General features: G+C 41.9%; 1 protein-coding gene across 2 annotated transcripts in view; it reads left to right on the top strand.

Annotated features, from left to right (window-relative positions):
• The first annotated feature begins 686 nt into the window (after positions 1 to 686).
• The window catches only part of INSC (INSC spindle orientation adaptor protein), a 289,967-nt gene continuing 278,055 nt past the window's right edge, over positions 687 to 12,598 (top strand). Inside the window, exon 1 of one of the 2 annotated variants that reach the window (XM_019477191.2) lies at positions 687 to 772. In XM_019477191.2, the coding sequence (XP_019332736.2) occupies positions 770 to 772 (3 nt within the window). In that variant the 5' untranslated portion in view covers positions 687 to 769. Of the gene's footprint in view, positions 773 to 4,765; positions 5,060 to 12,598 lie in introns of those variants that run through there. The other variant, XM_019477192.2, reaches the window with a different exon arrangement.

Here is a 12,598-nt window from a genome sequence, read left to right as displayed (position 1 = left end):
TGAGAAAATATAACACATTACGTTTTTCAATTGCTTCTCCTTTCCATGTGCCTCTATCTGCTGTCTTCATCCTAGATTGGAATCGGAAGGGCTTAAGTATCACAACATGCATAAGGTTTTATCCTGCTCTCTTCCTCGCTATTGTGTTCTTTTTCTTAAGGCACAGAGAGATTTATTTAGCAATTAAATATTTTACATAACCCAGTAATGACAGCCAGCTGCAAACCCGAGACAAATGTAGTTCCTTATGAACCCCAAGAGTTCAAAGCTCTGTCTTCCAAAGTGGATGACCTTTGGTCTTTGTGGTCACACCCCAGCTCTTTACACAATGGCACCTACTCAAGGCAGTTGTGACCAGGGCAGTTCTGACATTCATATCCTTAGCAGCTTTGCAAGTGCAAATGTAAAACTCTAAAATAATAATTTGAAAAATAAAAATCACTAGAGGATAAAGTAAATATTTTTATGTGTTTATTTTTAAGTGCAACTTTGTTAGTACTCCAGAGTTTACAGCTGTTGGTTTTCATGAATTTGGGCCTTAGTAACTGAGAGTGGAGCTTGACCTTCTGGAGAGGTGACTGGTTCTTTAAATGAACAGTGGTTGGGCACTGTGATTTGATGTGGGAGGAGGAAATTAGAACAGAAAAAGTAAGTAGCTGAGATAAGAGACTAGAGTTATAGTCAAGTGGCTGCACAAGGCATTACACTGGTTCTTCTGAGTCCAGTGGAAGTGTAACTCTGAAATGTAGCCTATCTGCAAAAGAGACAAATGGTAAGTAAATAAGACTAGAACTGGGGAAGTATTAGCAACATAAATGGCTATGCTGTTACAAGTTTTACTGCATGAAACCTTTTGCTGGAACTGTCAGCAGAATCTGAAGGCCTTAACCATTTCTAAGAAATAAAATGAGCTGGCTTGAATGAACCTGTAATTTAGTGGATTAAGGGTCTGAAGAGAGATGGTTGAGTAGTAAGAGAGGGTTGCTAAATTAAAAAGAAAAATGTTCACTGTATATAGGCCAGTCTAATTATGTAGCATTTTCTTTCCTGAGACTAAAATGCTTTTAAAAAATAACATGGGGTGTGTCCATTTGAACATAGTTAATGTTGGAAACATAGAATTTCCACATGTGGTATCATTTAGTCTTTTTAAAAAGAGCAAAAACAAATGTGTGCTTCACTGAAGTTAAATCGCTGCCACTTCTGAAGATGTAGAAGTGAATTTTACAGCTAATATAGATGTTATTTCTAGTGGTTTCAGAATAACATTTGATGGGCAGGAATTTTTGTTTGTTATTAGCTATGCATACGCTTGTGGGAAATAAAAGGAGACTGGATGATTACATGAGGCACACTTTCAAAGGGCTCCACCTAGCTGTTGTTCTGTAGTGGGCAGCTCCAACAGGGATGTTGAAGTAGGTGGAATAGGGCATGACTAAGATCTGTGGATGGCTAATATGACCTACTTAGGTAGGTCATGCTAATCTTGGTAACTGCTTGAAGTTCAGTGTCTAATTAACTCAGTACTGGAAATAGTGGGAGATAAGTTAGCAACGGTAGTTTATTATAGTTTGTAATGGGTGTGTATATGCACTTTTATGTATAAATATTATTTTTTCAATTTAAAAAGGGCAGAGGATGCTTATTTATGAGGTCTAGGTGCTAAAAGAGCAGATGAGTATATTATTGATTGATGTTTCCCAGCTGACTGATCCCAGAGAAGTTTCAATAGCTAACTAACACAGTTGCTTAGTTTTCCTATAGCCTTCCACCCTTTTACAACCCTGCTCCAAGGGCTGAAGAGAGAGGTTTTAGGGAATACCCTGCGTGGGTGTTGGTAATATTAGTCCAAGCAGACTAAGTTACATGTTCCCTACAGCCTAGGATACTAGTATGAGTGAAGGGCTATGTGTATGGGATCCCTATTGGTAATGAGATATTTATAATGGCATGTTCACCAATTTTTTACTAGGGGGTATGTGTGTGGGATTTTAAATTTTGATTTTTCTGTCTCCAATAACATACAATTGGGCAGATGTCTGCCTGTAAGTTAGATTGTAGATATGGCATTTGTATTGAGACACAAATCAGTCATTACTGTTTAGAATTAGGGACTTCATAATCTGTTGCCTGTACTTGATCATCTAATACAGCGAGAAGGCATGCCTTCCAGAAGTGGTGCATGGGATTTCAATTAAGTAGTAAATGGAATTAGCTGACCTGGAAGCCTGCATGCTTCTCTGTGGAATGCACAATATCAAACTTAGTTTTTGCCTTATGTTACCCAGAGTTCTTCTTTCAGTTACTTTCTGAGAGTAGTATTGACTGGCTCTCTAGTTGATAGGGTATACATTTTCTAAAGTCCCTCAGAAAACCAAGATACAGTGCCACTTACAATATCTAACTCAGTAAATCCATATTGTGAAGGATTCTAAGGTGTCTTTAAAAACTGGTATCACATTCTGGCAAGGAAAAGAAAATAACCATTCCTGATACCAGTACATGCTATACCCTCTGATAGCACAAAGCAGGGTCCAGGGTCTAGCCCTGCTGCTTCTGCCCTTATCTGGGGATAGAGCACTCTCTTTTTTCATTGTATTCCTTGGAGGGAATGATGAGTAAGGTCTACCAGGCAAAGGCTGGATATTTGGAAGTACCCAAACAAATGGTTTGTTTATCGGGTGCTCCAGTAATGAATCCCAGGACAGAAGCCATGGCCTCAAGTGAAAAGGAGAAGGCCCATTAGATGAGCAAAAAGCAAGTATAGGAATTGATTCTGGGTAGGATGATAATGAACCAGGACTGAAGCTGGTGTTTGGGCATGTCATTATTTAGGATGAAGCAAGAGTTGGTGTTAGAGAGCATGGTACCTCATACCTGTGCCTTAGGATAACCTCTTTGAGGCAGTGTGTTGATGCACTTGTCTCAAGGGCAGTAAATCCTTATGACCAATGGGCGAAAGACTTGTAACCTAGGGTTAAGAGAATAAATTAAATTCTTGAGTCAGCAAGTGGGAGACTATGGCCAGTGAGGAAAGTGAGGCACAGTGTTAAGGAATACCACTATATGCCTATTCTCTGGTAAGAACAGCTCCTACTGTTCTGTCCAATTCTATTTAGAATGGGAATTATTTGAATGGGGTTGTGAAACTTTCATTGTTGGAAGAGTGAAAATACCCACAGCCTATAAACTATGCTCTCAGCCATAAAGGTCCACATAGCAGTTTGCCCAGAACATTTAATGGAAATTGGAGAATTTGGGTGTCCAACTTCCACTCCCACTCGTGCTTGATAACGTAGTATTGGGGACAGCATAAATAACTCTTTTCTAGTATGTACATATGAATTCACTGTTTGACTTCCTCTTCCTTACTAATAGACAATATTCTAATTCTGTTCGAATACACAAGAGTCTATTCAGCCATCACTGATGTGAAACTACATTGTACATCTGATGCAATTTTGGCTGTAATTTAAAATGAGATCTTAAAGAAATATTATACTGTACTGCAGTAATGCCCAGAAGCCCCAACCAAATTGGGATATCATGCAAAAACCTAGCTGAGTGTTTCCAGTCTAAAACCATCTAAATCAGATGAAGGGTGGAAAGATCATTATTCAACATATTATCTATGGGAGGGGGGAAAGGGGTAGGAGAATGGTTATACTCCTCTTTTTTTAGTGCCAATGGAGAGAATAATTGAAAGGACAGCAACAGTGCCTGGTAGCTCCCAGACCTACCTATGAGTAATTGAGAAAGGTGTTAATGGTGTTCAGGAAGTTTTCTATGCCTAAGGAGTAGTGTGGAAGAAAGCATGGATCTGATTGTTGAAGAAGTCAAGAGGAAAGATAAGATCAGTCTTATAAACAAAGTGGTGACTCAATAAGATGTAAGTACAGGTAACAGGAAGAACAAAGCTGTGAAGGTGAGGCCAAGAAGATTGTTCTGTATATGGTAAAAAAGGGGAGGAATTCAAAGAGAGATCAAGTGAGTCAGAATAATGAAGGAGGAGAGAAGAAGAAATTAGCACTTGATGAGATGGGGGGGGGGAAGTCATGAGGACATTGATAAGTGCAAAAATGAGTAGATCCTTGATTTGAAATTACACCCTAGAGAAGGAAGTCCTATATCATTACTAATCCCTTGAGCCCTCCGCATTCATGAATAGTGCTAGCTTGCAGAGACCATGTACGTGGAAAACCACTATATTTTCATACTGGCACAAAAAAAGCAAAATGAAATGCAAGAGGAGCAAAGCATATCATATTTAAAATGTATGTTCATATATTTTTAGATATTACCAAGTCAGAGGTTTAAATGGTGTATTGTACATGACACTGATAGGTGAATAGTGAAGCACTTCTAAAGGAAACACCTGTGTTGAATAAAAACAGTCACATACCAGGCATAGTATGGGTGGTAAAACAAATGTTTAAGTTTCTCTGTAAAAACATGAAGAAAATTTAACCAAAGCTATTTCTTAAAAAAAAATATGCCCACATTTGTTGAAATTCTGTTGCTGTCACATTATTCAAAGCAAGTTTGTTTTTAATTTTTTTACAGCTTTCTTCCAACAAATCACATCTGGATTTTTAGCTTGAGTGAAAGATTGTTCCTCTATGTCAGGCCATAATGTAACAGGGCTATTATTTATCTCCAGATCTATTCCACTTCTCTTCTTTGGCCAAATCTAAGTTTAACAGGGTCTTTAATTACATTTCCTCTACTAGCTGACCACTATAAAAATTGAAGTCCTCACCACAAATCTGTAAAAATGTTTCCACTGAAATGGGAGACAAAAATAGAATAATTCCATGTCTTTTTGGACAGATGCCTAGCTGAAACTATGCAGGGTTTGACTAACAAGAGGATGTAGTCTTTGCTGAAAGCAATTTTTAAGGTCCCTTTAGTCTTCAGGAATATTCAACTAGATGAATGGAGAGAGAGAGGATTTACACTAGTTTGTCTGCAGTTTTGTTAACTACTTTCTTTTTTGCTACTTTTGTCTTCTACCATCATTTCAGCTTATCAGATTTTCTGACTATACAGTTGCAACTTGGTGAGTACTAACTTGCTTGGCTTCTATTTTTTTTGAAGCAGCATTTCCCCCTCTTTTGTGTGCAACTAATATAGGGAAATAAAACTTTTGAGAGTAGGTAGTTGAAGAACCCAACTGTAAAATAGTCTTTTATACTTTAAAAGTTAGAATAACATGTAGCTGAGTTTATGAATATTGTAGACTTTTTTTTGTGAATAGTTTGGAGTTATTTTCATCTCCCTGCAGTGCCATACACTGAACTATCAGATTTCTTTTAAATTCTGATGGGAACGTAAGAGGCAAAACAGGTAACTGATAACTTAAAGGAAACTAATGGAAAAAATTGTATTGGTATTTATAGACTGAAAATGAAAGCAAACCAAGCTATTGTTGTATGGAAGTATTTATCCATGACCCTCTGGGCTGTTTGTTAGAATGTATTTATTAATGCTGATGTTTTGATATCAATCATTGATGTTGTGCCATTTAAAAAAAATGGTAAAATAGTTCATTTAACTTTTTTCAGCAAAAAAAATATTTTAATAATCTGTGAATACAAATGCTAAAAAAAAATAGAGTGGATTCCATAAATGAATGCCTTTCTTTTTTTTCTGCTGTGTAAAATTTGTGTTCATATATTAATCTTATGCACATATATCTTCCTATTATTAAGTGATGATAAACTGATGTGATGTATTTTGAACTGCTTCATCACCTTATATGGATTCTCCTGTTTTTATTGATGTCAATGAAGTTATGAGACTTTACACTCAGTTAGACTCTTGCCTTTTATTTCAATATTTATAAACCCTGTTTCAGCTGGATATTCCTCCTTAGTTGTGTATGTGGCAGTTTCTACAGACTGAAAAAGCAGAAATGATATCTGTATGTGTGTTGTTTTAATGTGGTTCAGACAGAGCTGGGAAATGCTTTAGTTATGTGAAAACAATAGTACTGAGTGTCTCTTAAGTTGGCCGTTCTTATGAGAACAGCTTTATTTGCTACTGCTGCTTTGGTTTACTTTAACTAAATGAAGCATGCAGATTTGAGCTGAGATCAGTAGGTGCTGGAACAACATGAGAAAAGTTTGTTTTTTAATTTGGTATTTTAAAAAAGTTGGTAAAAACAAAATACAATTTTGGGACCAGACCCTAAAACGGTGTATTCATGACTAGTCTCCTTTGACACAATAGACTTCAGGCATGAATGATGTTAATCATACAGTCTTTTTGAGGTTAAGCTGTGTTTCTGTTCATTTGTCACTTGTTTTTATTTGTTATACTGAAAGTCTGGCTGAGAATGTTTTCTTGAAGGAATGAAATTATATCTTTTATGGAGCTCAATGGGACCAAATGAACTGTGCTTGGCATGATACTCTATTTTTCAGTTTTGTGTGCTATATATTTTTATGCCATTGTTAGTTTGTGCTTTACCCTTTTGCTAAGGAGAAGTACAAAGTTTACTTTCTTGCATTATGGCATTTGACATGTCAGACCTGCGTAAGTGTATTAGGATAACAGTGGGTGATGTTTATTAGATCATATTCACTGGTGCAAAAATTCTGCTGTCACATTTCATCTTTCAAAACCAAAATATGGTCCCTGAGAGCAGTGTAAGGTTACAAATAGACACTTTGTCACGCGCTAAAAATCTTTTGTCCTGGGACAAAGTGCAATCTCTCAGACATCTGTATCTGTTGTTCCATGATAAATCCTAAAATGAGATAAGAATGGTACGGGTGCCCAGGGAATGCATATCAAATCGATGGCAGAAAAGTGGCGGTGCATTCAGCTGCTTACTGAACCCTGATTACCCTGATTAGTGATGTGTATACATGCCAGTCTCGAGGTAGTTTTGTTCCAGGGCAAGCAGGCACAACCTGTCCAGGGACAAATGCAATGTTTGTCCCTAGCCTAATATCTTTACAACCACTACAGTGGGGTTTTTGCGTGTGTGTGGGTATGTAATAGTACCCCTTTGAAATCTTTCTCCATCTCACAGGTGTTCCTTTGTGAAAGAGAACTTAGCTAGAGAACTGACCTACTTCATATGTTTCTGATATTTGCGATAACTTGGAACCCGAATAGGTACTTGGATGGAAGTTAGAGTGGCTGTGAGAAAAGATAAGGGTGACCCAAACGCTGTAATATGCATGTGTGATAAGGATGCATAAAGAATGTGCCTGCTTCTCCAGTGGCTATATACTGTAATTATCCTTAGATCTTAGAGTAGTAATAGAAGGTCCTTTCTTTTCCTCTTTCTGCCCTCTCTGTGGTAATGATCAGAGATAATTGCATATATGGCATTTTTGTGTTTTGAGTAAGAGAATGGATGATATGAGGGGGATGGATGACATGGCCTGTCATCCTAGGAAATGTCAGGACCCACAAGTTGCTCATCCAATCCTTTGGCTACAAACCATCCCATTCATGCCTGTGTATATTAATAATTTGCCAGGTATCTCTCTAATACACAAGGCAACACTTGTTCCTTTTTTTTTTTTTTTTTTGCAGGCCTGTTCTTCCTGAACTAACCATATTCACTTATATCACTATGCCATATTTTTTGTGCATACAACACATACCCTTTTCCCAAAAATTATCTGCTGGGAATTGGGATGCATGCTTTGGTATTGGGGGCGGCACTGGGGGTAGCACAGTGAGTACACTGAGCTCCCCAGCTGCTGGCTATGGACACAATCTATTTGGTCTGGCAGCAGCTGGGGCCACAGAAGCTGCTACTGACTCTGTGTCCTCCTCACAGCAAACGTGTTAGGCTTATTTTAGTAATGTTTATAAAACTATCAAAGGCCATAAAAGTACTATTTCAGCTTTATTGGTTCCCACCATCCTCTTCCTCCACCCCCCCCCAGGAGATTTTAAATATATATGTACCTGTACTAACTTGTCTTATTCTACAGTGCCTGGATCTTGTTTATATCTTTGCTGATGTAATTCATAAGTTTGTTTTGTTATCAGACATCTCAGTAATTCATGTTCATGAAAGCTTATCTGGAAAAAGTTAATTGCATTAGGAAATAATTGATTTTGAGTAGAAAGAATATTGTGTTTAGTAACGCAGCAAAGTTCTAACATCATAATAAGGGGAAAACACCATAAAGAAACACTTGTCTTCTGGTACCCTGTAGAGTATTTTTGTTAACAGAAGTGCAATTGAATTCTAGCTCAACTGCAAAGATTCACAGCACATTCTGTGATTGTTTGAAAACATTCCTTTGTTAGTTTCCTTGGTTATTCTGCATCTAGTTATGTGTTTGAGTATTTTCTTCTCTGCTTGCAGAAAAGCCAGGTAATAACATAAGGGAGAAGAGAGCGAAGGGGGTTTAAGTGGCAAAAGGTCAAATACTGTCTCACATTGGTGTTTATTGCTAAAAAGTGACAACAGGAAGTGGTGGGCCATATTGCTTCACTGTTAACATAAATTATGCTCCTGAAAACGATCTTGAACATGCTTAACTCTAGTTCTCTGTTCTTGGTGTGTGTCAGATGACAGAACTGGGTACGTTGGCTCAAAATGGTCATTCCTGACATAGGTATGACTCCTAGGTTGTCACATATAGAATCCTGACCTAAAGTCCATGCCACTAAGTCGAATTGTTCCACACCTAATTTCTCCCCTGCTGAAACAAGTTGTTAAAATAATATGCAAGAGCTACTAAGAGAAGTTGTCTGGTGGTGGCTTGTACCTTTTCATTATTACCTGTTGTCAGGAGAAGCATAGTGACTGCGTTGGGGCCATATCCTTAGGTACTACAGATTGACATAGTTTACATGCTGTCAGTAGACTTCAAGGGACTTTAAGAGATTTACATCAGTTCAGGATATGATGCAGCTAGTTGAAATAAAGGATTAATTTGAAAATGGAAGGTGAACATGGAAAAAAAGCCTTGAACTAGACAGGGTCAAAAACAGATCAGCTTTTGGTTTAATGTAGCAAGGCCCAGTTTTATTGGCAGGCATGTCACAAATTCTCCCATGCTCCCTGAGCACCATTCCAGTCCCCTTCCCCTGCCTGATCTGCTGCTCTGCTTTTTGCTCCCCACCCTTTCTGCCTGTCCCCTTCCCTCCTCTGGAGTGTCACATACAATGGCTGCCCAAGCTACTTGTAGCATATATGCCAGAGATTGACCACCCCTGGTTTTAATACAATACATTTTCTTAAATACATATGTAACCTTTCTGTCGGGCACTGGTCTGCAGCAACAAGGGCCGGGTTCAGTTTTGGGATACTAAGTATATTTTATCTTGGCTAGAGTGGGGGGCCAACGGGAGAATCCTGAGCTGCTTCCCTATGCCACAGGGAGCTGCCTGAGAGTTTGGGTCCTTATGCATTGCAAGGGGCTTTATTGCTCTTGGAGAAGTGGTAGAGTGCTGACTTCCTCTTCCTCATGGTGGCTTTGAGGGGTTAACTACGGCTTTCGTCAGCATACCACACCCCAAAATTCCTAGTCCCAATTCCAGCTCTGCTGGGCAGAAAACTGCAAAAGAACTCAAAGGAAAGCTGAGACCTATCTTGGCTTGGGCTTGAACTACAACTAGTGCCCAACCACACCACTTGGTTGGGAGAGAAATTACAAAAAGGGACCAAAGGAGGCTCAGGTCTATCTTGCTGGGCCTGAACTGGGCAGCAAAAGCCAGCCAGGCCTATATGGCACTGAGGCCTGGATAAACAACAAGTAGTGCCAGGTCTCACCCTGGCTCAAACCATGCCAGGCTTCACCCTGGCCCAAATCTGCCAGCTAAATATATGGTTGAGGTTCAGCCACACAGCTAGGCTGAAACACAATAGCTGTGAAACTGTAAAAAAGGCCCAGTTTGGACATCCAGTCCCAGCTATACCACAATGCTGAGACACTACAATTCCCAAACACAAGGGCCTGTAACTGCCAGGACCCAATCCTGGGCAATTTGCTCCAAGGATTACTACCCCCATTGCATTAACCCACTGAAGAAAAAAAAAAAAAAAAAGGAAAGGGAGGAAATTGGGGCCTCAAACTCTAAGACAGACTTTTTCTCTGAACCTGAGGCTTTACCATGTCCTAGCTTTCACCTCTCCAGTGAAGGGGGGGATGGACCCCCTATAGGGAGCAGGTTTTCTGGCTCCCAGTTCAGCTGTGCAGCTCTTAACAGCCCCAGGAGAAAAAGCTCAAAACCTTAGCTGAGTTGTTCTTATATACCTGGTGTGATATTACCCAAGCCTTGTCCAATTAGGGAGTGCCATAGTCCAGCCTCTCTCTCACTCATTTTCCTGGAGGATCTTCTGCTTCCTCATGCACGCTGCACAACCCAACATGTGTATGGGTGTTATACATCCTCATATTCAGATTTACCTAATAGATTCTTATGGCTTCACAGGAACTAAACTTATCTATAATGCAAGTAAAGCATATGTGTTGTTTGGGGAGCCTGCTTTCAGAATAATTCAGGAAAATACCCCCCTCCCCTTTTTTTTCCCCTCTGGAATTGAACAACCATGAGTGGGGAAGCCTGTTCCTTGGGGACGGGCAGACTTAATTTATCAACACTTTTTTTAAGGGCCCTGAAGGGCTCAAAACCAGAAAGTTTCAGAAAACTCTAAGCTCTGCCTTTCCCTCTCCCCCCCCCAAAAAAACCCCCCAACAACAAACAAACCAAAAAAACCCAAACCAAACCCAACCAAAACAAAAAACCTTCACCTGGGTCCTGGGCATTGAACACCTGAGCCATGGCTTGTATGCACTAGAACAGGGGTTTTCAACCTTTTAAAACATGTGTACCCCTTCTGTCTCAAAGTTTCGGCTCATGTACCCTTTTATATATTTTTCTTGTTTTTAAGGGTGGGGGGGAGATTGAGGCCCTGTGATGAGGGAGGGATTGGGGCAAGGGCGGGTGCTGCTCAGCTGGAGTGGAACGGGGCGAGGGACAGGATGTGAGTGGCTCGTCCAGGGGGGCACAGGGAGAAGGGACAGCTCCTGTTGCTGCATGCATCCCAGGAGAGCATGGGGGGGGGGTGTTCCCCTGGATCTGTGTGTGGGGTGAAGGTGGGCTGCTGCTGCAGTAGGGTGGGCAGATCAAGGCCCCAGTGGTGGGGGAGGAAATGAGGCTGGGGCAGGGGCTGCTCAGCCGGGGTGGGGCATAGGACTAATCTGCTCGGAGGGAGGGGGGCAGTTCTCACTGTCATGCACACCCCGGGTGGGCATGGGAGACATGTGCCCCCAGATCTGTGTGTGGGGTATCGGCAGGCTGCCACTGCGGGCTGGAGTACCGGGTTCTTCCTGACGGGGTTGGGCTGGGCTGGGCTGCGCTGCGCTCGGGGTGGGCAGCAGTGGCACTGGGAGTGGGGCTGGGGGGCTACGGTGAATTCTGGAGTGGGACTGTATAGTCCCACTCCTGTAGGCACCCCCATGGTGAGGGAGGGAGTGGGGCTGGGGCTGGAGCAGGAGTACATGCTGCCCAGCTGGGGCAAAGTGTGGGATGGAGCGGCAAGGGGGGCTGCAGCCACTGCAGAATTCACTGTAGCCCCCTGTAACAGGGAACCCTAGCTCTGTTACCAGAAGGCAGGTGGGGCCCTTTAAAACCAGAACTTTCTGGGCACAGTGTGCTGGTAAGGGGGAGGTTAAAAGCTGAGCCTGGCCAGCTAGTCAGCTGACCGGAAGTGGGCAGGATAGGACTATAAAAACCCTGGGCTGGGCGGCAGTAGAGCTGGCAGCCAAAGGGGAAGGAGTGCATCCCAGAGCTCCCTGGAGAGGCTTGGAGAGCAGTCCAGTGGCTGCAGGAGGGGAACTACTGAGGGCTTCTGGAGAAGTGGCAGCAACTCCAGAAGAAGGACTGTAGCAGACTGTGGGGGAGCAGAAGCACAAACCCCTGAGAAACTGTAAGCTGGCATGCTGCTGCCTTTAATCATATTTTCTTGGTGGCAGTTATAGCCCATGCACAGGACTGTTCATATTTTCTTTTTTTTTGTTATTGAACAACACCGGTGGTTTGGGTGAGGCTACTGGGAAAGGAAGAGGCTTCATTGGAGCCCCACTATAACATGGAAACTCCAGTGTCTGTGTAGGCGCAATGTTTGGGGTGCACAGGCACAGTGACAGAGACGGTGCAGTATTCGGGGGCACAGGCCCAGTACCAGAGAGGGCAAGCCTAGGGGGCCAGGGTGGCCTGGTGCACCTGAGGTGTGACTGCATGTGGTTCTTTGAACTGGGACGTTGAAGGTCCGGGGCCTTTGCTGGTCTTCGAGCTTGCAGCCCCCTGGCTGTGGGGCCAGTGGATGGACCTCTGGGCCAGAGAGACTGTGCTCCAGGTTGGAGCAAAAAGGAAGGCCATGAGCCCCAAGACTAAAGAGCTGGAGCCTCGGAGTCAAGCCCTATCTGGTGGGTTTAGATGGGGAAGCCTAGCTAGAGAAAGACTGGGGTCAAGGCCAGTGTTGGCAGAGGACCCCAACGTACAAAAACAATAGGCAGTCTCCCACTTAAATATTTCCATCAAGATGTGGCAGACAAGTAGAGAGCGGGAAACTTTAAGGGGACTCCAAGGGCACCCCCACAAAGGGTGTGAATAA

The sequence above is a fragment of the Alligator mississippiensis genome, chromosome 2, assembly GCF_030867095.1.
Source record: "Alligator mississippiensis isolate rAllMis1 chromosome 2, rAllMis1, whole genome shotgun sequence".
In the NCBI taxonomy this organism is placed as follows: Eukaryota; Metazoa; Chordata; order Crocodylia; family Alligatoridae; genus Alligator; species Alligator mississippiensis.
The sequence above is the reverse complement of the archived record's forward strand: the minus strand, read 5'-3'. Positions and strand labels throughout refer to the sequence as shown.